The sequence below is a fragment of the Psittacula echo genome, assembly GCF_963264785.1.
Source record: "Psittacula echo genome assembly, chromosome: 22".
NCBI lineage: Eukaryota > Metazoa > Chordata > Aves > Psittaciformes > Psittacidae > Psittacula > Psittacula echo.
The window spans coordinates 1,037,052-1,062,194 of record NC_137758.1 but is presented as its reverse complement, the minus strand read 5'-3'; the positions used below and the strand labels follow the sequence as shown (position 1 = coordinate 1,062,194).

Sequence of the window (25,143 nt, the reverse complement as noted above, 5' to 3'; positions counted from 1 at the left end):
TCACAGCTCTGCCATCCCGTTGCTCGGTGCAGCAGCTGGGCTGCTCATGCCGAGTCAGGGCTGCTTTGGGTTCGCTTTGGGTTCCCTTTGTGTTCACTTCTCATTCCTCTGTGTCAAACCTCACCTGCCACTCTCTTGCCCCAGCATTTGGCTCCTGTGGAGATCCTCCATCAGCCCCGGCCTTAGGGATGTGGGATGAGGATATTAAATTCAGAGGATTCACTGAGCATCACTGGTGGGTTTTGACTCTTGGCCATCACTTCCTTTTCCTGATGAGTTATGAGAACTGTGTGTGGTGGAGGCCTCAGCCACAGAGAAAAACAGCTTTGGATAGGCCAGAGATGCCTGCCCCTGCCTTCTGTCCCTTGTGCAGCTCCTAAATACATGAGGATCTTCCCTCTTATCCCATGGCAGCTGAGTTTATTTGGAAGCTTAACCTGCCTTTGGTGGGGCTCTCATCCCCACCGCTGGTACCCTGCTTGCAGCAGCTCCCTGCATCCCTCCCGGAGCATCAGCACAGATTTTCCTTTACCAAAGCTGGGTCAGCTCTTCCCCAGCACGTTGTAATTGCACACGTGCCCACTACCTCTGCTCTCGGGGATGCTCCCTGCAAGTGTGTGCGATACGGACGTCACCCGGCATCACCGGTGTCCCCATAGCTGCTTTGGGCTCTTCCTTTATTCCTCCCACAAATTATTCCTCAGACTCCTCTTGTTCTCCTCTCTGTATTCTCCCATCCATCGGCTGCGGCTCAGCCTAGGACACAACTTTGTTCCTGAAAGACATCACCGTGCTCCTGGCACGAGCTTCCTCAGGGGCTCCCTTTAGTCCTGCCCGAGATCAATGGCTCATACGTGCTCCGAGCTGCGGGCAGAACATCCTCAAACAGCCTTTGTGCTGCAGCCCAACACGAAACCCTTTGAGCTGCCCCTTTCAGTTCTGCTTTAACAAACTTCCTGGGGGTTTTATGTAGTTCCCTGGTTTAGATTCTGCAGCCGGGGTTTGGCTTTTGGTGCTCCTGCAGGAACGTTTAATTCAGGCTGGGGAACAGCTTGCTGATGGTAACGTTTGGAGCCAAGGGGACGGCTGTGGGTTCCCAAGTAGCTGCTCCAAGAAGTCATCATTATGGTGTCTAAATTTAGTCTCAGCATCGCTCCCCCCCGACTTGCTGTGTGCCCAAAATACACCCCGAGGGGTGCAGGGAGTAACTGGCTCCCCATTCCTGAAGCACTCGTGGCTCTGGGCAGGCTGGAGAGCAGCTCTGTGGGGCTGGGGAGCCCCATCTCAGGCTGCCCCCCCTGCCTAGGCATAGGGGTTCACTTGCAGGGGTTCGGTGTGGGGTGCTGGTGCTGCTTTGCCCCTTGTCATCCTTTTGCTCACAGCATCCAGTGCCACGTCCCCTGGGATCAGTGTGCTACCACCCCAGTTTGTCCTGTCCTGGGTCTGGGGTGATATTGGGGTGCAGATGTTGAAATGCTGGTGGAGAATGGTCGAGGGAGAGCAGCCTGAGCACAGAGGAGCATGACTGGGATTTCCACCTGAGTCAAAATGGTTGTTGGCATAACTGCTGCTAAAGCGTTGCTGTAGACCCACAGACTGGTTTGGGTTGGAAGGGACCTTAAAGCTCATCCAGCTCCAACCCCTGCCACGGGCAGGGACCCCTTCCACTGGAGCAGCTTGCTCCAAGCCCCTGTGTCCAACCTGGCCTTGAGCACTGCCAGGGATGGGGCAGCCACAGCTTCTCTGGGCACCCTGTTATGAGATGGAGGGGGTCCAGGACAGTGTCCCTGTGCCCACTGAGAGCCTCCAGCCGTGCCGTGCCCTAACCCCCCTGCACCCTTGTAGCTCGCTGGAGACGACCTGCTACGACAGCGACGAGGCCAACGCGCGCAGCGTCTCCAGCCTGTCCAACCGCTCCTCGCCGCTCTCCTGGCGCTATGGGCAGTCGAGCCCGCGCCTGCAGGCCGGGGACGCGCCGTCGGTCGGGGGCACGTGCCGCTCCGAGGGCACCCCGGGCTGGTACATGCACGGCGAGCGGGCGCACTACTCGCACACCATGCCCATGCGCAGCCCCAGCAAGCTGAGCCACATCTCCCGCCTGGAGCTGGTCGAGGCGCTGGACACCGACGACGTGGAGCTGAAGTCGGGCTACATGAGCGACAGCGACCTGATGGGGAAGACACTGACAGAGGATGACGACATCACCACGGGGTGAGTGCCTGCGCCGGGGCTCGATTCTCCACCTCCTGTTTGGCTGGCAGTGGAGGGGCACCAGGCACAGCAAGGACGGATGGAGGGATGGAGGGAGGGATGGAGGGAGGGATGGATGGATGGATGGATGGAGGGATGGATGGAGGGATGGATGGATGGATGGATGGAGGGATGGATGGAGGGATGGATGGATGGATGGGGGGATGGATGGATGGATGGATGGATGGATGGATGGAGGGATGGATGGAGGGATGGATGGATGGATGGATGGAGGGATGGATGGGGGGATGGATGGATGGATGGATGGAGGGATGGATGGAGGGATGGATGGAGGGATGGATGGAGGGATGGATGGATGGGGGGATGGATGGAAGGATGGAGGGATGGATGGAGGGATGGATGGATGGATGGAGGGAGGGATGGATGGATGGATGGATGGATGGATGGAGGGATGGATGGATGGATGGAGGGATGGATGGATGGATGGAGGGATGGATGGATGGATGGAGGGATGGATAGGTGGAGCACATAGATCATGGCCAACTTGGCTGGGTGGATTGTGTCACTGCCTAAGATCTCATCCCAGTCTCCCCTCTAGCACTGTGGATGGGTGGCACCGTGATGGAGCAAGGTGCTCTGTGAGCAGGGACCCCGTGGGGCCAGGGCCATCTCCTGCCAGTTGGGCACAACCCAGCACATCCAGGGCTTGCTGTTTCTTCCCAGGTGTGTCCAGCTCCTGCCGCACTGTTGAGGTGCCCCTGGCTCTGGCCAGGGTCCAGGGTTGCAGCAAGCTGGAGGTTTCCTGCTTGAGCACAGGCATTTGAGCTGTCCCAGGGCAGGAGGAGGTATTTGCTGCTCCAGCCCTCCTGGGGTGGCCGTAGTCACATCAGCTGGTTGCAGGACAGAGCACAGCCCATGGCTTCACACCCATCCTGGGGGCCAGCGCTCCCCAGGTCCAGGGGTGCACTGGGCACGTACCATGGGGTGCCTGTGCTGGCCCCTGTGATGCTCCAGCTTGGGGGTAGCAGTGTCCATGGCTCCACAAGCATAAGACCCATCCTCCCCATGAGCACACGGGGTTACTCTGGGGGGCTGCCCTGTGCTTGTGAACAGGGGTGCCCTGTGCTGGATCGGCATGAACCCTTCCTGGGGGCTATAACCCATTGCATGTCATCACCTTCTGACACCGGGCACTGGGCTGCAGGGGGTGATGGGCACTGGGGTGGCTTTGGGCTGCCCTGTGTGGCCACATCTGGTTGTGGGGATGAAGGGCTCTGCTGCTCCTTGTCTTCCACCTTGCCTTGTCTCAGAGTCGCTCTTGCAGGCGGGTAACCTTGGTGTGCCCTTGGCTGCAGAGGCAGTGCTGGGAGGGGAGAGCTGGAGCATGCCTTTGCCTCTGTCAGCACTGAGCAGGCAGAATGCAGGCAGAGTGCGGGCAGAGAGCAGCCACAGTGGGGGCCGTGATTGGGCAGAGTGCAGGCAGAGTGTGGGCAGTGCCTGGGCACTGGAGGCAGAGCCAGGGCAGGGGAGCAAGGACATCCCATCACTTCGTCTCAGGGCCAGCCAGGGCGAGGAGCTGCCTTGTCCAGGAGCACTCATCCAGTGCAGCCCCTCCTTATCCATCCAGCCCTTCACCCAGCACAGCTCCTCATCATCCAGACAGCCCCTCATCCATGCAGCCCCTCATCCAGCACATCTCTTCATCCATGCAGCCCCTCATCATCCATCCATCCAGCTCAGCCCTGCATTCAGCACATCCCCTGATCCATGCAGCCCCTCATCCATCCCCCTCACTGGCTCTGACCTAGAAAGCAGATTCCGCCCCAGGCCCCATCTCCCGGTGCCGCTAATGCACCGGGCAGGAGCCGGATGCTGCAGATGGGGCCATCAGCCCCGAGCCCTGGCCGTGGGGCAGCACATCCCAGCACCGCGCCGGCGCACACCCGGCTTGTGGGGCAGTAGGTCAGAGCCAGCGAGGAGGACACGGTGGCACATCCCCTTGGAGACTGGGGTCGTGCAATGGGGCCCGGCATCCCCAGAGCTCCCTGGGGAAGCAGCCTGGAAGCAGAGAGGGCCGAGGTAGGTCGAGGCGTGCGGCATTGGGGTGGATTTGGCAGGGGGGTGGTTGGGGGGTGGTTTGGCAGAGACGGCGGAGGGGTGGCATGGTCAGGTGTGGTGGTGAGGGCAGGGAGCAGCTCGGGACAGCCCAGCCCCCAGGAGCATTTCTGTGTCCGTGAATGTTCAGCTCCTGGCTCCTTGTCCTGCTGTGCCCGCCTGCCGGCATCCATCGGGATGGCACCCATGGGTCCCCTCCTCCAACAGCCTCCTGCTGGCGTTGGTGGTGGAAGGCTCTGGCTTTGCTCTCCCTGTTTGGCAGCAGGACCCATCCTTTGTTCCTGCTGTCACTGCATCCTGCTCATGCTCCCTGACCCAGCACAGCCCCGGCTGTGGCACTGTGGTGTCTGAAGGGCCTGGTGCAGGCAGCGAGCGCTGCTCAATGGCAGCATTTGCTGGGGTGCTGCTGCTCTCCTGCCTTGTCCTGCCCATTGGGGACCGGGCAGCACTGAGCCCTGGGCTGTTTCCCTGGCACTGAAATACCTTTGCTCCCTTCCTTGGCTGCTGTTGACTCCGGTCCCATTCCCCAGGTGCTGCCCCACAAGTGGTGATGCTGCTTGGGATGTCCCCAGGGGGGTCCATCAGGTTTCAGTGCCAAGGGCTCAGCAGGGTCCAAGCACCTCCCCGAGGTGACCCTCATGTTTCCAGCAGTGCAGGGCGCCAGGGGGCTGAAGGGACCTGCTCTGTGACCTTGGCCGTGCCACAGCATCTCGTGGTCCAGGGCAGAGCCGCTCCGAGGGGGCAGAGGAGAAGGAGATCACCCTTCTCTGGCTCCGGTGCACAAGGTGACCCATGGGGACATGAAACCTGAGCTCCGCCGTGCGCCCCAAGATGGTGCTGTGGGGCTGGCAGCTCCCCAGGGATAAACTGGGGCAGCTCAGGTACACCGTGGTGGCAGAATCCCATAGGGACACTCAGGCAGGACTCATCCTCCCCGCCGGCAAAGCACAGGGGCTGCCGGGCCAGATCCTGCCATCCCTAAGCACAGAGCCAGGGGAGCAGAGAGGGAGCGAGCAGGGCTGGCTGCTGAGTCAGCGCCTTTTCGCTGCGGTGCTGCAGGAGTGCAGATGATCCACGTGTGCTGCAAGGCCTCAAGCATCGCTCCGGAGCCGATCCCTGCGGCTGTGCACGTCCCCTGGGGTGTTCAGTGCCATGGGGAAGCCCTTGTGCAACCCTGGGATTTGAGGACTTGGTTTTTGTTGGGACGGAAAGGGAGGTAGCACTGCATCCCATTGCATCCCATTGCATCATCCCATTCCATCCCATTGTGTCCCATTGCATCCCGCTGCAGTGCCGGCAGCATCCACACCCCCAGGAGGCAGCTGCCTCTGTTCAGGGGCAGGAGCTGGAGCCTTTGGCATTGGGACTGTGGAGCGCTGCGTGGTTCAGGGGTGGACGCATGTGTCCAGCTCACGGCATTGTCCTGTGCCACCATGGTGCTGCCACTGGGTGCTGGGGACCGCGCTGGCGGAGCTGGGGGCTGCCAACAGCGTTCCTGCAGGAGGGATGCTGTGGAGCTGGCTCCGGCTGGCCTGGCCCCAGCATCCTCGCAGCTCCTTGAGCTCTGTGAGCAGCAGATGTTTGGCTCAGCTCCCCGCGGGTGCCGGGGGAGCAGCCGCCCCCTTCTCCTGCTCCGAGCAGGATTGGCGCTGGCGCTCGGCTGCGGCCGGTCCAGGCTGACCCCTCACCACCGCCCCGGCCCGCCCGTGAGCTCATTCCTCAGCGGGGACATCCCGTGGGGCACGGCCGTGGCCCTGCACGTGTCCTGCTGTGTGCGTGGGGCCTGCCCTGGGGGGGCAGGAGGGATGTGGGGCTGCACCGCACCGCATGCCAGGGCCCCTGCTGGGGACAGGGGATGGACCCAGGAAGGGGCCCCTTAACCCTGCTGGGCACCGCTGCCATTGAACCATGGAATGGTTTGGGTTGGAAGGGACCTTAGAGCTCATCCAGCTCCAACCCCTGCCACGGGCAGGGACACCTTCCATAGAGCAGCTTGCTCCAAGCCCCTGTGTCCAACCTGGCCTTGAAGGGTTGAAGAGCCCTTCCTCTGTGCTGCTTCTTCCATTGGGGTTTGTCTTGAGGTGCCCAGCACTGAGCCCCAGCTCTGGCAACAGCCACATGGGGAACGTTTGGGAAGGGGATTTCAGGGTTGAGAGGCTCGGAGGGGCCAACACAGGCCCAGGGTTTGGGAAGCTGCTGCCCTCCATGGCTGCTTGTTGGGGCTGGATGTGGACACGGAGCAGAGCCCATGTGCCCAGGGGGTCTGCCCTGACAGCCACCACCACCCGGGGAGCTCAAGTCCTGCTTTAGCCATGTGCTGGCCGCTGCGGCCCAAGGTGTCCGAGGCCACTGGCGTGTCTGGACATGGGGAAAAGAGGGATTTCGCAAGCGGGATGAGTCACAGCGCTCCCCACCCAGCGCTGCCCCGGGCCCGTCCGTGTGTCAGCCTGCCCGGAGCAGCCGGAGATCCCTGTGCAGGCATCGGGGGGGTCAGGGGTGACCCCACATTGTTCCCCCTCATGGTGGCCAGGGCCGTGGCAGGGTCTGTGGCTGATCTCGGGCTGTGAGTGCTGTTTGACACCCCAAGGCACCGCTCTGCGTTGCATGGGGGAGCTGGGGACCAGAGGCAGTGCCTGGGGCATAGGGCACTGGATGACTCCTGGGATGTGATGCTGATCCTCTCCTGCTGGGTGAGCTCGCGTGGATCAGACCCCACTTCCCTGCCTCAGTTTCCCCACCTGCAGCCCCTGGTTCCTCTGAGCAAAGGGTGCCAGATCCGACTGCAGGAAATGCAGGCGGGAAGCACCTGGAGTCAGGGTACCCTGGGTAATGGGGGCATCGGGGCTGGGGGGATCCTAACGGAGTCAGGGGGGCAGGAGCATGGGTGTTGTGATGCGCTGAGGTGGATGTGGGGGGGACAGAGCCCCCCTGCCCGTGCCTGCGGGGAGCCCCCAACCCCCCGATGGTGATTCATGGAGCTAATTGGTTTTTCTGCCCCATTAAGTGGAGGAGAAGGGGGGGAGGGCAGAGCCCCCGCTGTGCCGTGCCTTCCACACCCATCCTGCCCGAGCAGCATGGGGGACACTGGTGGCACCTCAGCAGAGCTCCCCTGGTGCCCATGACCCACTGCTGTGGGGCGTGGAGACCTCCTGGTGCAAGGCCCCTATTTCCTGCCCTGCAGCCACCAGGCAGAGCAGGAGGAAAGGGCCAGGGCAGCCCGGGGGGGGCTGCTTCAGTCCATTTGGCAGGGACACGAGTGCTGGGAGCCCCGACTGGTGCCGGTGGGAAGGTGTCGGTGCCAGTGTGAGATGGATGAAACTGGGAGACCTGGGTGGCTCCAGCAGCAACCCCTGCCGAGAAATGGGCTGTGGGTGCTCCTCTGCAATGGGGCTGTGCTGGTGCTGCTCCTGGGGGGCTGCTGTGGCCAGCAGCGATGCTCTGCCATCATCTCCATCATTCTGCTGGCTCTGGTAGGCTCAAAGCTGCCCTTCCTGGGATCCACCATGCCAGCTCCCCATCCCACCCTGGGTTCCCTGAGTCCAGCTTTGGGCGCAGCAAGAGCCAGAGCTGCTGCTCCAAGCGGTTCCTGAGGCAGCCGGCCAGGAGCAGGGAACGGAGGGGATGAATCCGGTGTCATGCCAGGCCAGAGGGACCACAGGCATATGGTGCTGGACGTGCCGTGCTGGTGCACACAGACGGGGAGCCTTTGCCCCACCGCAGGGCTGGTTGCCGACTGGGGGTCCCACACTGTGAGCCCCAGCCAAGGGCCGAGAGCCGCTGCCGTGGGTCGGTGGGTGCGGGCAGTGGCTGCTCAGTAGGCAGGGGCATGGTCAGGCTCCACATCCCGCATCCCGCATCCCGGCCGTGCCATGCTGCAGCGCCTCGCCTCGCTGGGGCAAGCACGGGGCAGCGAGGAGGGAGCCAAGAGGCGTTTCCCAGGAAGGCTCGAGGAATCCCTGGTTTCTCAGCCCGAAGGGACAGGGTCTGTTTTGCCCAGGCTGCAGTTAACTCTCTCTGCCGCGGTGGGGATGATGAAGGTGACCCCCACGCCTGCATCCCGGCACTGGGGCACAGCTCTGGCTCTGACAGAGATAAAAAGGACAAAAAGGGGCTTTTGGGAGCAATGAGGCGTAGGGAGCCAGCGAGCAGCCCGCCGTAGGGCTGGGCAGGAGCAGAGCCCTGTGGGACCCACAGCCCGGGTGTAGTGCCTTTGTGGTGGGGGGGTTTGGGGAGCACTGGGGCTGGGAGTAGGGCACTGGAGTTGCGTTGTGGATGGGCTGGGGACACTGCTGCTGCCTGTGAAGTCCGAGGGTGGGTTTGGGGACCGCGGGTGCTGGGCTGAGGCTGGGGGGCACCGTGGACAGGGGTGGTGGGCTGGGGGCACTGGAGCTGGGTAGGGGGGCACGGCCAAAGGAGGGGAAGGGGGGACTCAGGGAGCCTGGTCCGAGCCCATCCCGGCGGGGTCGGGGCGGGGCTCGGGGACAGCGCCGGGGGGGGGCCGGGCCGGGGCTGCGGCCGCTTTAAGGCGCGGGCAGCACGGGGCGGTCCCGCCGCCGCTCCCGTTCCCGTTCCCGTTCCCGCTGTCGGGGCCGCGCCGCCGCGGGCAGCACCATGCTGCGGGTGGGGAGACCGCGCCGCGCCCCGCGCCTGGCCAGCAGGTACCGAGCGGGCACTGGGCGGGCGGGCGCAGCCCGGTCCCGGCAGACAAAGCCCCGAGCCCCGGGTCCACACCGCGGGCGCTGCTTTGTCTCGGCCGAGCCGCACGGGGGGACCCGGGCAGCGCGGCACCGCCCGGCACCGCAGCATCGGGGCGGCTCCCCCCGCCTCGCACCTGCAGCGCCCGGCGTGCCGGGACCCGGCTGCGAGGGGAGCGGAGCGGAGCAGCTCCGCTTCCCCCGGTCCGGGTGCGCATCGCAGAGGCCGCGCCGGGACCCGCCTGGCGGGAGGATTCCGGGTGCGGGGGAGCGCCGCGGAGCGGTCGCGCTGTGCTTGAGCATCCCTCCTGGGGCATCCCTCCTGGGGCATCCCTCCTGGGGCATCCCTCTTGGAGCATCCCTCCTGGGGCATCCCTCTTGGGGCATCCCTCCTGGGGCATCCCTCTTGGGGCATCCGTCCTGGGGCATCCCTCCTGGGCCAGGCGGTGTCTGCCTGGCGCTCCCAGCAGCGGGTTTGGTGCGGTGCCGGCTGTAGGGAAGGGGGGAATGGGTCAGTGTGATATGGAGCGTCTGGAGCACAAAGTGGGACTGGTTAGGGTCTGGGGGGTGCTGAGGTCGGCTGTGCTCCAGTGCTTGTGTTTGCTGTTGGTGCTGTGGAGTAGCTGAGTTGAGGCTGTCCTTGCTGTGCCAGTTTTGGGGACCCCTCTGTGCCAGTCATGTGTCCCATGAGAGCCAGAGACACCCCACAGCAGCCCCCAGGCGTCGCCCCGTGGCTTGAGTGCTTTTGGGATGTCACCCGTGACCTTCCGTGTTGACCTTTCTTGGCATAGGGTTGCTGAGGAGGGTCTGGGGCCCCTTCCTGACCTTGTTTCATGAGGCTTCCCTGGGGCTGGGACAGCAGCAGCTTCCCATGCGAGGCTGGGAAAGTGTTTGGGATTTCTCCTGCCAGGCCACAAAACCAGGCTGAAGAGACCCAGCACCATGTCTGGTCCCAGCCATGTGCCTGCAGGACGCAGCTCACTGGAGCCTGGCCGTGCTCCCAGTGCTTCCTGCTCCGAGGGTGATGCTGGCCTGGGAGAGGAGCTTTGCTTTGTGCTAGCGGTGGGATTTCTGTTGTGGTGAGAAGTCATCCGCAGCACAGGGGCTGATGGTGGGACATGCTTGGAGCTGGGTGGCCCAGCAGCACGTTCTGGGAACGTCATTGGGATTAAATCCCTACCTGGGCAGCGGTGCCTGCAGGGCTGTGTCCCAAAAGCTGCTGTAGGAACACAGGGGCTGTGTCCATCCTGGCTTTGGCCACTCCCCAGTGTCTGGGAAAAAGCAGGATGTATGGGAGTGTTGGAGGGTGCTGGTGCTGCCTGTGTGGCTCTATCCTGAGGTTTGGATACCATCATCGATGTCATCAGACGGTACCCTGGAGGAAATGGTGGTGCCTGGTTGGCAGAGGCGCAGGGAGACACCTTCTCCTCTGCCAGGCCACGTTGTCCTGTCCCCAGCTCAGGAGGGTCACAGCATCACTTGGGTGACACTAAGCTTCACCGGCTGCTGGGGCTCTGATGCTTGCTGGGCTCCTCCCGCTCCTCCGTGGCCCTGCTGTTGGGAAACGGGCATCTCCCATGGGGCACAGGTACCCTCCATCCCCCAGCAAACCCCACAGGGGCCATAACGGGGAGATGTGGGGTCACTTGTGCGGTGTGCCAGCGGGGCACTGGGCTGAGCCTGCCGAGGGTGCCCCAGTTTGTGCCAGGGGACCCGTGGGGCTGTGCTGGGGGCTCTGACGCTGTCTCTGCCCTCGCAGCTGGGATGAGAGCAGCTCCATCAGCAGCGGCCTCAGCGATGCCTCTGACAACCTCAGCTCGGAGGAGTTCAACGCCAGCTCCTCGCTCAACTCCCTGCCCTCCACCCCCACCGCCTCGCGCAGGAACTCGGCCATAGCGGTAGGTTCCTGCGGTACCCAGACCCAGCATGGTGCCAACACCACCTCTATGGGAAAGAGAGGATGGAGGGTGCCAGGGCACAGGGTGTCCGGTGCATCAGTGCTCCCTGGGGATGGGTGCCAGGACTGACCCCGCTCTGCCCACAGCTACGCACGGACTCAGAGAAGCGCTCGCTGGCCGAGAGCGGGCTGAGCTGGTACTGCGAGGGCGAGGACAAGGCGCCCAAGAAGCTGGACTACGACAGCAGCAGCCTCAAGATGGAGCATGGATCCTCCAAGTGGCGGCGGGAGCCCTCGGAGGGTGGCGAGGAGGGCTCCAAGGGTGGGGAGCTGAAGAAGCCCGTCAGCCTGGGCACTCCGGGCTCCCTCAAGAAGGGCAAGACCCCTCCGGTGGCCGTGACCTCTCCCATCACACACACAGCGCAGAGCACCCTCAAAGTAGCAGGTGAGGCCCAGGTTGGGCAGGGTCCAGCTCCAGTGATGGGGAGAGGGTTGGGTGGTGCCTTCATGGACCTTCCCAAGCACGTTGGCCATGGGGTGCCCTGTGGCTGCGCTCAGAGATGGGGTCTGGAGAGGGTCCAGGGCTGCTTGGTCCCTGCAGGCAGGTTGTGGGTCTGGCTCCACTCTTAAGTGCTGCTTGCCCAGGGCTGTGCCTGCCCCATGGCAGTGTGGCCATGCACCAGGCTGGAGGCTGGCTGGGTGCACGGGGGGCCTGGCTGTGGCTCTGCCCTGACTCCTGGGATGATAGCGCATCCCTTCTCTATCATCACTGATGCTGCTGTCCCAGTCTACTCCCAAAGGTCTCTAAGATGCTAACCTGTCCTTTTGTCCCCAGCGGGCAAGCCTGAGACCAAAGCCACGGACAAGAGCAAGCTGTCTGTGAAGAGCACAGGCCTGCAGCGTTCCTCCTCTGACGCCGGCCGTGACCGCGCTGCTGATGCCAAGAAACCACCCTCGGGTCTCACGCGCCCCTCGGCCTCCAGCTCCTTTGGCTACAAGAAACCAGCTCCTGCCACTGGCACAGCCACCGTCATGCAGGCTGGGGGCTCGGCCACGCTCGGCAAGATCCAGAAGAGCTCCAGCATCCCTGTCAAGCCGGTCAGTGGCAGGAAAACAAGCCTGGACGTCTCCAACGCAGCCGAGCCCGGCTTCCTGGCCCCAGGCGCTCGGTCCAACATCCAGTACCGCAGCCTGCCCCGGCCGGCCAAGTCCAGCTCCATGAGTGTGACCGGTGGCCGCGGTGCCAACCGCCCGGTCAGCAGCAGCATCGATCCCAGCCTGCTGAGCACCAAGCAGGGCAGCATCTCAGTGTCACGGCTCAAGGAGCCGTCCAAGGTCGGCACTGGCCGTGGCACCCCAGCACCCGTGAACCAGACGGACCGTGAGAAGGAGAAGGCCAAGGCGAAGGCAGTGGCGCTTGACTCCGAGTGCGGGACGCTGAAGAGCGTTGGCTCACCTGAGAGCACCCCGAAAGCACAGGGCAACCTCCCAGCCGCGGCCAAGGTGGCCGAGCTGCCCCCCACCCCTCTCAGGTATGACCCTGACACCGCTAAGGGCAGCCCGTGCCTGGTATGGCTGTGCCCAGTGCTCAGCCGTGCCCAGCACCAGAGCCTCACCCGCTTCCTCGCCCATTTTCCCCCTCCAGAGCGGCTGCCAAGACCTACGTGAAGCCTCCCTCGTTGGCCAACTTGGACAAGGTCAACTCCAACAGCCTGGACTTGCCCTCCTCCAGCGAGCTGCCGCCGCCGCACTCGGCCAAGCTGCAGGACCTGCACCCGGGCAGCGGGCACCTTGCGCCCTGCTTCAGCCCCAGTCCTGCCCCCATCCTCAACATCAACTCGGCCAGCTTCTCCCAGGGCCTGGAGCTCATGGGCGGCTTCAGCGTCCCCAAGGAGGGCAGGATGTACCCCAAGCTCTCCGGCCTGCACCGCAGCATGGAATCCCTGCAGATGCCCATGAGCCTGCCCAGTGCCTTCTCCGGGGGCAGCGCCACCACCCCAGCCCCTGCTGCCGCTCCCCCCGCCAGCACGGAGGAGGAGGAAGAGGCAGGAGAGCTGGGCTGGAGCGGGAGCCCCCGGCTCGCACATCTGGACAGGTACGGATGCAGGGAGGGCATGGGGCTGCCAGGGCACCTCTGTGGGCTCGGGTCCCTCGCTGCCATCCTGCCATGAGCTCTGCCTGCTCCGGAAGCTTTTCCTGTCTCATTTCTGGGGAGCAGCTCCCTGTCCCTGCAGCTGAGCCCCCGTGGCACCTTGCCTTGTCTGCTCAGGGATGTCACTGCTCTTTCCTTCCCTTCCAGTGCCAACCGCGACAGGAACACACTGCCCAAGAAAGGGTTGAGGTAAAAGAGCCTGACTCACTTGTGGATGGTGCTGGGGAGGGCCCATGTGGAGGTTCCGGGGGGGGCTGCACCGCAGCGGGCAGGAGCCAGGGCAGTGCTGGTCCCTCTCACCATGGCTCTGCTCTCCAGGTACCAGCTCCACTCCCAGGAGGAGGCCAAGGAGCGGCGCCATTCCCATGCCATCAGCAGCGGGCTGCCCGAGGCAGATGATCAGCAGGAGCTGCCCTCGCCCCCATCTCTCCCCATGGCGCTGGTTGGGAAGGGGCCGCTCACCAGCATCGGTCAGTGCCCTCCCCATGTCCCCTGGTCCCCATCGCCGCATGTGGGACTGGCTGATGGGTGCTGCTTTTCTCCTCGACCCCCCCCAGCAGCCCTAACACCCAGTGCCCGGTGCTTTCGGCTCACTGAGGTGCTGCTTTGGGGCCAGGGATGTCCATCACCTCCGCTTCAGGGCATCTCGTCTACCCTCAGGGATCTGGCCACAGCTCCCAGCTTCTCTAGGGGTGCCCAGCAGGGCAGGGGGTGAGCATTGCCCTGCTCTTGCCAGGACCTCCATGTTCCTGGAGGGTCTGGGGGGTCCAGGCAGATGGGTTGGGGTTGCGGGGTGATGAGGTGCTGCCCTTTTGCATGTGCAGATGATGGGCTCTGGCATGGTGGTGCCTGCTTTGCCCTGGGGCAATGGATTTGATTCTCAGCCCTTGGTGGTGGTGGCCAGGTCTTCTCAGTGTAAATCTGTGTTTTAGCTTTCCCCCAGCCCTTCTCTGCTTTGGGACAACCATCCCTGCTTCCTCTCTGCATCCCAGCTCTCATGGATTGCTCCCAGCCCTGCTTCCCGTCCCAATCCCAGGTTCCTGGCGCGACTCTGACCCTGCCTCTCCCCACCTTCTCCTTGCAGTGAGCCCCACTGCCACCGCAACCCCGCGGATCACCCGCTCCAACAGCATCCCTACCCACGACTCCACCTTTGAGCTGTACAGCACATCCCAGATGGGCAGCACCCTCTCCCTGGCTGACAAGCCCAAGGGCATGATCCGCTCGGGCTCCTTCCGGGACCCTGTGGACGATGGTGAGAGTGAGCTGCACCCTGCCTAGGCAGAGGGGCCTCCCGGGGTGATGCTGGGGCTCCCCATACCCGTGTCCCTTCCTCCTGGTGCTGCTGGAGCCGTCTCGGGTGGGTTGGTGCATTCTGTCCTCGGTGTCAGAGCAGGGGACAGCAGCCTGGTGGACCCTGCACTGGCCTCTGACCCCTGTGGGTGCCTCGTGTCCCTGTGTCAGCACTGGGTGTTGTGGCACTGGGGAGGGGGGCACCAAAGCAGCGAGAGAGGGGAGTGCAGGAGGAGGATGCTCTGCACACCACAGACCAGGGAGCTCACACCTGCACGGGCAGTGCCGAGCTGCTGCCGTCCCAAATCCCACCCTCTGACCCCTGCAGACCCCCCTGCACCAGGAGCTGCATCCCCTGCACCCTGCTGTGTCCTGCACCCGCAGCCCCGGGACGCCGGTGGCCAGGGCCACGCTGACCCGGGGGTTTTGTTCTGTTGCAGTTCACGGATCGGTGCTGTCCCTGGCCTCCAGCGCGTCCTCCACCTACTCCTCTGTAAGAGCCACCTCTGTGCTGCGCTTCGTGCATGGCTGGGGGGGCCCGGGGCGGGCAGGGGAGGGCTCTGTGCATGCCTCTGCTTCGCGCCCAGCCTGTGCGTGCCTCCTGCCCTCTGACTGCCTGCCTCTGTCTCTCTCTGCTCTTACGCTGCCAGGCTGAGGAGAAGATGCAGTCCGAGGTGAGCCCGCGCTCCGCTCCGTGCCCGCCGCAGGGCGAGCGGCAGCGCCCGGGCCCTCACCCCTGCGCTCTCTTCCCGCAGCAAATCCGCAAGCTGCGCCGCGAGCTGGAGTCCTCGCAGGAGAAGGTGGCCACGCTCACGTCCCAGCTCTCCGCCAACGTGAGTCCCCACCGCAGGGCACATCGCGCCGGGTCCCGGCCGTGGTTACCCCTGCACCGGGCATCGCTGCTCACCCATTGCTCCCCTCCTCCCAGGCCAACCTGGTAGCGGCTTTTGAGCAGAGCCTGGTGAGCATGACCTCCCGCCTGCGGCACTTGGCTGAGACCGCTGAGGAGAAGGTGGGTGCTGTTGGGGTGCCCCATGGGCATCGGTAGGCGATGGTGGTGCCGAAGGGTGCCCGTGGGGCTGGGGGGTGCTGGACTCGGGTGGACCTGCTGCAGCACTGCCCAGCACCCAAGGGTGCTCTTGGGGTGGGTGCTGCGCGGTTGGGATGTGCTCTATGGCTCCCGTCTGCTCCCCCAGGACACGGAGCTGCTGGACCTGCGGGAGACCATTGACTTCCTCAAGAAGAAGAACTCGGAGGCCCAAGCTGTGATCCAGGGTGCCCTGAATGGCACTGAGGTCACCCCCAAAGGTAAGGCTCTGAGAGCTCAGAAGGTGTTTGGGTGGGAGAAGGAAAGGGGCACAGGGAGGAGGGTGTGGGTGGCTCTGGTGCTGGGGCAGATGCAGTTTGCTGATAGCTCCTGTCCCCATCTCTCCTGCTTCCCTTGCTGGCCACAGAGCTGCGTATCAAACGGCAGAACTCCTCGGACAGCATCTCCAGCCTCAACAGCATCACCAGCCACTCCAGCATCGGCAGCAGCAAGGACGCCGACGCCAAGAAGAAGAAGAAGAAGAGCTGGGTGGGTTGGATGGGGCGCTGGTGGGAAGGATGGGGCTTGGCAGGGTCTGGTTGGGGTCAGCCCCACAAACTGGCTGCTCTTGGCTACCTTGGCGTTGTGGTGTTGGTCTCCTCTGTCCCCTGGGGACAGCGCTGGTGAGGAGCGTGCTCCCACCGTGGGTCTGTGTCTTGATGTGTTGGCCAGGACTTCCCCAGCCCCTCTGGAGTTCTCGAGCCCCGCATGCCTGCTCCCTTGGTCTTTCCCACATGTCCCCCTTGTGCCCGCCCAGGCTCCGGCTGTCGGGGGGCCGGCAGCCCCATCCCCACACCAGGCAGCTCCGAGCTGGACGTGTGATTAAGTCTCCTTTGTTCTGTTTCTCTCCTCCTATGCTGACCTCAACCCTTTTTTTCCAGGTGTACGAGGTAAGTCCTGCACCGTCCCCTCCACCGCCCGCTGCGCCCGCCCAGGGCCGCGCTCCATCCCGCGGGACGGTGCTCATGACACCGCGCATCCCATCCATCCCACTGGCTCTGACCCCTGCATGGGCTATCCCGGCACCCAGCTGGGCTGCGCAGGCCTTGGCTGCTTCCTTTGGTGTGACAGGCAAACTACGCACCCACATGGAGGGGCTGAACTGCCCTGGGCAGCCCTGAGGCAGCAGGAGGGGCTGGGATGGGGATGTGGCCCGTGATGGGGACAGTCCCCTTCTGCCTGGGGAAGGCAGGCACGCTCCTGACTCCCCGGAGTTGGATCTTTTGGGATAGGGACCTCTCTGCAGCCCTGCCTGTGGTGCTGCCCATCTCTGCATTGCCAGGGCTGGCCGGATCCGGCACCAGGTGGCATCCCCATTGGAGGACCCACGTGGGTCCCAGTGCTCCCCTGTTCTGCCATCAGCACAGCCTGGCACCCATCTGGTTTTGTGTTTTCACTCTGAAATGCATCGCTTTTGCTTTTGGGCACACTCTAGAGCAGCCTGCCTGGTGCCTGTGGGAACTGGGCTGCATCCTGACTGTTTTCACCCCGCTTTCTCTTCCTCCTCTTGGAGCAGACCCTGGCCCTCTGGGGGGCACAGTGTGAGCCCAGGGTGCCCATCCTGCTGCTGTCCCTCAGGCCCCCGTGCAGTGTCCATCACCCTCCTGCCCATGGTGTGCTGCTCACCCCTGCGCTGTGTGTGCTCTGTGCATGCTGCATGCCCGGCCAGCACCCCAGGGACGTCTCGAGGAGGGCTGGCTGCCCCCCCCCATGCTTCCAGAGGGGCCCTGAGGGCAGATGGGGAGCTGTGGGGCTGAAATTGTCCCCTTGCACCAGGACCCCAGCTCTGCAGTGGCTGGTGCAGGGGGGTGTCCCTATAAATGCTGGGATGGTTGCGTGAATGTGAGGATGGAGCCGGCCCTTCCCGAGGGACCAGGGTGCTGGTGCAGTGCCTGAACACCCTGATGGTGGGGAGCAGGGCTGGGGGGAGCCTGACCAGGACATGGGCCCCACTGTGGGGCTGCAGCGTTGCACAAGCAGACGTGCACCCCTGTCCATCAGCTCTGCCAGCAGATGATGTTAGGCCGCTGCCTTTCCCAGGTCAGCGACAGGGCACGATGCTGCTTGGTGATGGATGTGGGGTTACTGGTCCCAGTTCAGACTGTCTGTGGGTCCTGAGCAGTTGGGGGTTCCAGGCCTGGACTTGCAAAGCTGCACTGTGCGCCTGTCTCTAACAGAAGCATTTTCGTCTCCCATAGCTGCGCAGCTCCTTCAACAAAGCCTTCAGCATCAAGAAGGGACCAAAATCAGCCTCGTCCTACTCCGACATCGAGGAGATCGCCACGCCGGACTCGTCGGCCCCCTCCTCCCCCAAGCTGCAGCACGGCTCCACGGAGACCGCTTCGCCCTCCATCAAATCCTCCACATCCTCCTCCGTGGGCATCGACACGGCAGAGTACGTGGGGCCGGGCAGGGCTGGTCACAGGGGCTGCAGGCTCCTGCCCTGGACGTGTGCATGACTCGGTTTCTCTCTCGGTCCAGGCTCTTCCAGGCCCATGGGGAGGGCGAGCCCGAGAAGAAGGAGGTGTCAGAGCTGCGGTCGGAGCTGTGGGAGAAGGAGATGAAGCTGACGGACATCCGCCTGGAAGCCCTCAACTCAGCCCACCAGCTGGAGCAGCTCCGGGAGACCATGCACAACATGCAGGTGAGGAGGCTGCAGGGAGGACCGGGGTGGCTGCAGCCCCTGTGTGCCCACAGCCCCGCTGCAGCCCCGGGATGCTGCTCCTCACCCCGTGCTGTGCCTGCTTCTCCCCAGCTGGAGGTGGATCTCCTGAAGGCTGAGAACGACCGGCTCAAAGTGGCTCCGGGGCCCTCGGCGGTGCCAGGCTCCGTTCCTGGCCATGTCACGAGCTCATCGGCCTCCTCTTCACCGCGGCGTTCCTTGGGTCTCACCCTTGGCCATGCCTTCAGCCCCAGCCTGGGGGACTCAGGTAGGGGCTGACAGAGCTGCTGGCAGCCAGGGGAGGCCACAAAGAGGTGTGGATGGGGGGGAATGTGCAGGTGCTCTCCTGGAGGAGGAGGGAGCTGTGCATGGGAACAGCGTGGGGCCAGCACCACAATCAGCCGCAGCAGGGTTTGGCTCAGCTGGGCAGGGTGGCGCGGGTCTCCCCACCAGCGCTCACCGCTCTGTCCCCAGATGTGTCCCCCATGGATGCCGTCAGCGCCGGCACCCAGAAGGACGAGCTGATGCTGCGGATCGTGGTGCGCATGCCACCCCAGCACATCATCAAGGGGGTAGGTGTGGGCTCTGTGGGGAGCCATGGCTCGGGACAAGGGGCAGAAATGCCTCTCCGGGGCTGGATGTGGTGCTCCACCTCCACGCACCTCGATCTTGGCTCCTAGGACCTCAAGCAGCAGGAGTTTTTCCTGGGCTGGACCAAGGTGAGCGGGAAGGTGGACTGGAAGATGCTGGATGAGGCTGTCTGTCAGGTCTTCAAGGTAGGAGCATGATGAGGACCCCTCTTTTGAGAGCCTTCCTTTTACACTGCTCCACCGTGCTGGATGCTCCCTAGCCCAGGTCCGTAAGGGTCTCCTGGAGCTGCTTGAGCACCACTTGCTCCCTGACAGCCCTGTCCTTGTCCATGTAGGATTACATCACCAAGATGGATCCTGCTTCCACGCTGGGGCTCAGCACCGAGTCTGTTTATGGGTACAGCATCAGCCACATCAAGCGGGTGCTGGACACAGAGCCACCAGAGCTGCCGCTGTGCCGCCGGGGCCTGACCAGCATCGTGGTGACGCTCAAAGGTCAGTATGGTGGAGAATGTCCATCACTGTCCCATTTTCCCTCTGCCTTGTGGCGCTGTGGGGTGCGAGCAGGACCCTCAACCCACCACTGCCTGCAGGCTTGAAGGAGAAGTGCGTGGACAGCCTGGTGTTCGAGACCCTCATCCCCAAGCCCATGATGCAGCATTACATCAGCCTCCTGCTGAAGCACCGGCGGCTCATCCTCTCGGGCCCCAGCGGCACCGGCAAGACCTACCTGACCAACCGCCTGGCCGAGTACCTGGTGGAGCGCTCGGGTCGGGACGTCACCGAGGGCATTGTCAGCACCTTCAACATGCACCAGCAGTCCTGCAAGGTGAGGGCACGCAGCAGCCAGGACTGGTGCTGCGGTCCCTGCGGGCCATGCCACGTGTGACGCCCAGCCCGCTTGTTGCAGGACCTGCAGCTGTACCTCTCCAACCTGGCCAACCAGATCGACCGGGAGACGGGCACAGCGGACGTGCCGCTGGTGATCCTCCTGGATGACCTCAGTGAGGCAGGCTCCATCAGTGAGCTCGTCAATGGCGCACTCACCTGCAAGTACCACAAATGGTGAGAGCGCCGCTGCATCCCACTGCATCCCACTGCATCCCACTGCATCCCACTGCATCCCACTGCATCCCACTGCATCCCACTGCATCCCACTGCATCCCACTGCATCCCACTGCATCCCTGCATCCTGCTGCATCCCACTGCATCCCTGCATCCTGCTGCATCCCACTGCACCCCTGCCTCCCAGTGCATCCCACTGCACCCCTGCCTCCCAGTGCATCCCACTGCATCCCGCTGCATCCCTGCATCCCGCTGCATCCCACTGTATCCCGCTGCATCCCACTGTATCCCGCTGCATCCCACTGTATCCCACTACATCGCTGCATCCCGCTGCATCCCGCTGCATCCCGCTGCATCCCACTGCATCCCTGCATCCTGCTGCATCCCACTGCACCCCTGCCTCCCAGTGCATCTCACTGCAACCCACTGCACCCCTGCATCCTACTGTATCCTGCTGCATCCCGCTCCAGCACAGTCTCCTGGGCATGTACATGGTGCCTGCTACTGTCAGGAAGAAACCTGGACCGTGGAGATGAGGCTGCCTTGGCTCTGCCACAGGTGGGGTGATGCTGGGGGCTTTTCCTCATGGGTACTGTCTCTCTCTCTCACTCCCTCAGCCCCTACATTATTGGGACCACCAACCAGCCTGTGAAGATGACTCCAAACCATGGCCTCCATCTCAGCTTCAGGTAGGAATCGTACATCCCTGGGGACCATCCCTGCAGGGCTGGGGAGGGCAGAGGCCACTACTCCTGCCCCTGGGTAGTCCTGGGGACTACTACATCTTGTGAGTGGAGACTGATGAGGACCGAGCTGCAGGTCTGGCCCTGCCGTTCCAGCAGGACCTTGTGCCCCAGCCTGGGCACATGCGGCATGGGGGTGCTGGAGGTCCCCTGAGGGCGATGGGGAGCAGAGCGGCAGCAGTGGACACCCAGCCCTGAATACCCAGGTCTTGCCCATAGGATGCTGACCTTCTCAAACAACGTGGAGCCAGCCAACGGCTTCCTGGTGCGCTACCTGCGGCGGAAGCTGCTGGAGTCAGACACGGATGTCAACGCCAACAAGGAGGAGCTGCTGCGCGTGCTGGACTGGGTGCCCAAGCTCTGGTACCACTTACACACCTTCCTGGAGAAACACAGCACCTCCGACTTCCTCATCGGTACGGCCCTGCCACCTCCTGCCCTGCACTGCTGGGAGCCCCAGGGGCTGGGGCAAAACCTTCCCCTATCCCCAGTCCCACATCACCAGCAGCCGGTGGGTGATGCACACTCTCCCCTGGGTGGCATTTGCTCCCCTGCCCCATAGGAGCCCATGACCCCTGCTGTACCAGCACCTTTTCCTTGGGCACGGAGGAGCTGTGCTTTCCCAGGCAGATCTCCTGTTGCCTCACCATGCTTTTGGGGGGTAGATTGAGCTTGGCAGCTCCATAACTTGCCTTGGACCTTGCTTGTGTGTGAGGCAGATGCTGCCCAGATGTGGCTTCCGGGAGGTGGTGGAGCCCAGGGTACCCTGTGCAGCCAGGCTTGGTGTCAGTGGCTGGAGCAGGGGACCCAGCTCACATTTTCCCTGTAGGTCCTTGCTTCTTCCTGTCGTGCCCTGTTGGAATTGAGGATTTCCGGACCTGGTTCATCGACCTGTGGAACAACTCCATCATCCCTTACCTGCAGGAGGGAGCAAAAGATGGGCTCAAGGTACTCAGAGCATGTGGGGATGCAAACCAGATGTGCCGGGGGACATGGTGGTGCAGGAGTCTGATGGTGCAGGGAGAGGAGAGGCACTGGGATTTTGGGCAGAGGTGGCATCTCTGTCAGCCCCTGCCCTGTGGCTGCAGCAGGGCAAAGCACTGTCCTGGAGGGGCTTGGGGTGCCACTTGCTCCCTGCCTGCAGGTCCATGGGCAGAAGGCAGCCTGGGAGGACCCCGTGGAGTGGGTGCGGGACACCCTGCCCTGGCCGTCAGCGCAGCAGGACCAGTCCAAGCTGTACCACCTGCCCCCCCCCACCATCGGGCCCCACAGCACCGTTTCCCCTCCCGAGGAGCGCACTGTCAAGGACACGACGCCCAGCTCCCTGGACTCGGACCCTCTGGTACGCTTGGTTCTCTTCATCAGGGACTGTAGGGATAGCACAAGGTGTGATGGGTTCAATCTGAAACAGAGGAAGTTCAGGTTGGATCTGAGGCAGAAGCTCTTCCCTGTGAGGGTGCTGAGGCGCTGGCCCAGGGTGCCCAGAGAAGCTGTGGCTGCCCCATCCCTGGCAGTGTTCAAGGCCAGGTTGGACACAGGGGCTTGGAGCAAGGTGCTCCAGTGGAAGGGGTCCCTGCCCGTGGCAGGGGTTGGAGCTGGAGGAGCTTTTAGGTCCCTTCTTACTCAACCATTCTATGGTACAGCCCTGCTGCACTGGGCACTGCAGGGTGGGCTGGTGGAGAGGGAAGAGCAGGGTGGAATTTCACTTTGCCAGGTATTTTTCAGTGTAAAACCCTGATCTGGTGATGCAGGAACATTTTGCACTCCTGTGAGGGCCAGTGGGTGTGGGATGGGATGGAGGCACGCTGCACACTGAGGCACATTGCGGCATGCCAGTGAATGGGCACAGCATCGTGCTCCGTGGGGCATCATGTCCACATGCACAGACTGGGGCTGGCCCACGTGTGTCACCCCGCGAGGCTGCTGCCCATGATGCCAGCAGATGCACCAGGGTCCCTCTCCCCACTCTGCCTTGAGCATCCTGGCTGCGCCCAAGGCCAGATCCTGGTGTCAGGGAGGGGTTTTGCAGCATCTCCAGCCTTTGCATCGCCTCTGAAGGCACATCTTGGGGTGGCTGCTTTGCACAGGGGGGCGAGGTGGCCCCGGCCGCCCCAGGGCTGACCTGGCCCCCCCCGGCGCGGTGCTCCTGTCCCCGCAGATGGCCATGCTGCTGAAGCTCCAGGAAGCCGCCAACTACATCGAGTCTCCAGACCGCGAGACCATGGTGGACCCCGACCTGCAGCCGACTCTGTGAGGCCCGGACGTGCCGGCCCCCGCTCCCGCCGGGCTGCTCTCCCTTCCCTTTGGTGTGCGGGAGCGCGGGGCTGGTGCACGGGGGAGCTGGGTCCGGACGGCGCGAGGCGCATCCCCGCTCCCGACCCGGGGGCAGGAGGAGCCTGGTTCCTCATTGGGTTTGTTCTGTCTCTCGCCTGCTCTCGGCTCTGGGGCTGGGAGCCGCGGGGAGGGCTCCGTGTGGGGCAGGCCCCCCGCGGGAGCTGAAGCTGGGGCGCAGGGCAGCGTGCGGCCACAGGACAGGAGTGAGGGGCTCCCGCTCCCTCCACCCGGCCCCCGGTAGCCGAGGGCAGGCGCCGCATCCCTGCCCCGTTTCACCCCGCCATGGTGCCGCCGCGGCCAGGACAGCCCAATAAACCCTGCTCTGGTTATTTTATTTGGTTCCCCCCCCAGTCCCATCTTCCTTTGGCCGAGTCCAGACTTTGCTTTGGTCCCTTTTTTTGTTCTGGTTCTTTGCTCTCCTGGCCTGGAGCCTGTGGCTCAGTGCCCATCGCTTCCCTGTAAGCAGCTCCATGTCCCGTTCGATTCATTTGCAGCTACCGGTTCCACTACTCAAACCACCTCTGTCACAAAACTGGTGCTCACTGGACAATCTCCAGTCCCTGAACCCACCTTCCGGGGCCTCACAGCTTGGCTGAGATGGGACATGGCAGCCAGGGGCAGCGGGATGCTTCCGGAGCAGCCCCTCGCCTGGTGCCTCCCCACTCCTCCCCATAAGCACAAGGCAGGGTCTGACCCTGGGAATGGGGTCCCATGGGCATCCCATCCCCGAGGGAGCTGGGGCATGGAGCGGGTGCTGCTGTTCCCTCCCTGGGCAGCCATGGGGGGCACAACCTGGCTGTTGTCCCCGTGGTGCTGCTAGGCTGGGGCAGTCCCTTGTGTCCCTGGCTCCCCAAGGCCCTGGCAGGGTCTCGCTGTGCCCCATGTTATGCTCCGGGGATGCCACGTGTCCTCTTGGCCCTGCTGTGCAGTGTCACAGGAGGCGCCTGGCACGGAGGGGATCAGCCCCGGTGCTGCCGTGGTGCCTTAATCTCCGGCCATGCAGGAAGGGGGCACATGGCCTTCAGGCTGGTGCTGTTGCAGCCTGCCCTGGCTGCAGTGCCCTGTGGCTGTCCCCAGAGCTGGCTTGGCGGGATGGGACAGGGGTGCTGGCACTGGCCTGAGCACGGCCAAGCTGGAGCTGCTGCCTTCAGCACCCATCCTCGCCTGTCCCCGAGTGGATGCTCTGCTGTGCCAGCACCCCCATCCCTGAGCCCAGTTCAGCTCTGCATCCCCCCGCTCCTCTCTGCTGCTGCCCAGCTGGGCTCCCTCACCCTGCAGAGCCTTTTGGGGAGAGGTGACCCCAGGGCTGGTTCTCCAAGCCCATCCTGTCCCTGCACGGGGCAGCCTCAGCCCCTCTGGACCCCATCCAAACCCCAGCATCTCCTCCACGGCCCGGCCTTGCTGCCGGTGGCAGCCGCCACCTCTGCCCTTGGTGCTCTCGGCCGGGGCGCCTCGCCATGCGCCCCGTGGTGCTCACTTGTCCGTCTGTCCGGCAGCCTCCCCGCGCTGCCCGGGGCCGCCAGCCCGGCCCCTTGCACAGGGGTGTCCTCCCCGCGCTGGCTTGGACGCTTGGGCTCTCTGTTCGCCTTCTCTTGTGTTGCCGCTGTGGGCTAAGGACTCGCTGTAAATAGGTCTCTAGTCAAAAGCCCTGTGTGAGCTGGTGGGGCCCGGCCCTGCGCCTCTTTCCTCCTCTGGTTTGGTTTGATTTCATTTTTGTACTCTGTGATAACTGTGCTGTGCTGACTTCTGTTCTGATTGTACGAGGCACCGGCTCAGCAGTCGCTCGAGGCTGGCGCTGAGGACCCGGTTCTCCCCTCCAGCCCCTCTCGCCCTCCTTGGGGCAGGAAAGGGCATGGAAAGCCTTTGAATGGGGCAGAAAAGCCTTTGGGGCTGCCCCATGCTTGGGCAGTGCCGTGCCCTGAGGGTCCCATCGGGGAGAGCCCCGCTTTATTTTCTGACACCTCCGAAAAGCCACAACCACATGGACCAAACTGTCCCCATCACTGGCTCGCTTGGGGCTGTGCTGCTGGATGTCCCCCAGCCCCTCTCCTGCAGGTTTGCCCCATCCTTCCCAGAGGCCGTGGCACAGGAGCAATCCCCAAGGGGCAGGGAAGGGTGAGGGCGATGCCGCTGTGCCCCAGTGGATTCCTCCTGCCTCACGCTGAGCACCCTGTGTCCCCCAGTGCAGCAGTTGGGGACTTGAGCATCCCTCGATGCTGCCCCGTCTGTGGGCTGAGCCCCTCTATCCCCAGGGGGACACGTCCAAGAGTTGCACCAACTCATCCCCCTGTCACCCCCGA

General features: G+C 63.8%; 1 protein-coding gene across 2 annotated transcripts in view; it reads left to right on the top strand.

Annotated features, from left to right (window-relative positions):
- NAV1 (neuron navigator 1) overlaps window positions 1-24,440 on the top strand; it is a 55,522-nt gene extending 31,082 nt beyond the window's left edge. Inside the window, exons 6-32 of one of the 2 annotated variants that reach the window (XM_080633075.1) lie at window positions 1,846-2,211; window positions 10,780-10,918; window positions 11,065-11,362; window positions 11,753-12,449; window positions 12,563-13,012; window positions 13,217-13,258; window positions 13,388-13,539; window positions 14,154-14,324; window positions 14,803-14,855; window positions 15,013-15,036; window positions 15,118-15,195; window positions 15,291-15,374; window positions 15,559-15,670; window positions 15,817-15,938; window positions 17,648-17,844; window positions 17,931-18,093; window positions 18,205-18,379; window positions 18,586-18,683; window positions 18,792-18,887; window positions 19,037-19,196; window positions 19,295-19,530; window positions 19,612-19,766; window positions 20,384-20,455; window positions 20,729-20,925; window positions 21,339-21,457; window positions 21,654-21,851; window positions 22,668-24,440. In XM_080633075.1, coding sequence (XP_080489201.1) covers window positions 1,846-2,211; window positions 10,780-10,918; window positions 11,065-11,362; window positions 11,753-12,449; window positions 12,563-13,012; window positions 13,217-13,258; window positions 13,388-13,539; window positions 14,154-14,324; window positions 14,803-14,855; window positions 15,013-15,036; window positions 15,118-15,195; window positions 15,291-15,374; window positions 15,559-15,670; window positions 15,817-15,938; window positions 17,648-17,844; window positions 17,931-18,093; window positions 18,205-18,379; window positions 18,586-18,683; window positions 18,792-18,887; window positions 19,037-19,196; window positions 19,295-19,530; window positions 19,612-19,766; window positions 20,384-20,455; window positions 20,729-20,925; window positions 21,339-21,457; window positions 21,654-21,851; window positions 22,668-22,763 — 4,750 coding nt within the window. In that variant the 3' untranslated portion in view covers window positions 22,764-24,440. The remainder of the gene's footprint in view (window positions 1-1,845; window positions 2,212-10,779; window positions 10,919-11,064; window positions 11,363-11,752; window positions 12,450-12,562; window positions 13,013-13,216; window positions 13,259-13,387; window positions 13,540-14,153; window positions 14,325-14,802; window positions 14,856-15,012; window positions 15,037-15,117; window positions 15,196-15,290; window positions 15,375-15,558; window positions 15,671-15,816; window positions 15,939-17,647; window positions 17,845-17,930; window positions 18,094-18,204; window positions 18,380-18,585; window positions 18,684-18,791; window positions 18,888-19,036; window positions 19,197-19,294; window positions 19,531-19,611; window positions 19,767-20,383; window positions 20,456-20,728; window positions 20,926-21,338; window positions 21,458-21,653; window positions 21,852-22,667) is intronic. The other variant, XM_080633076.1, reaches the window with a different exon arrangement.
- Window positions 24,441-25,143: the final 703 nt, after the last annotated feature.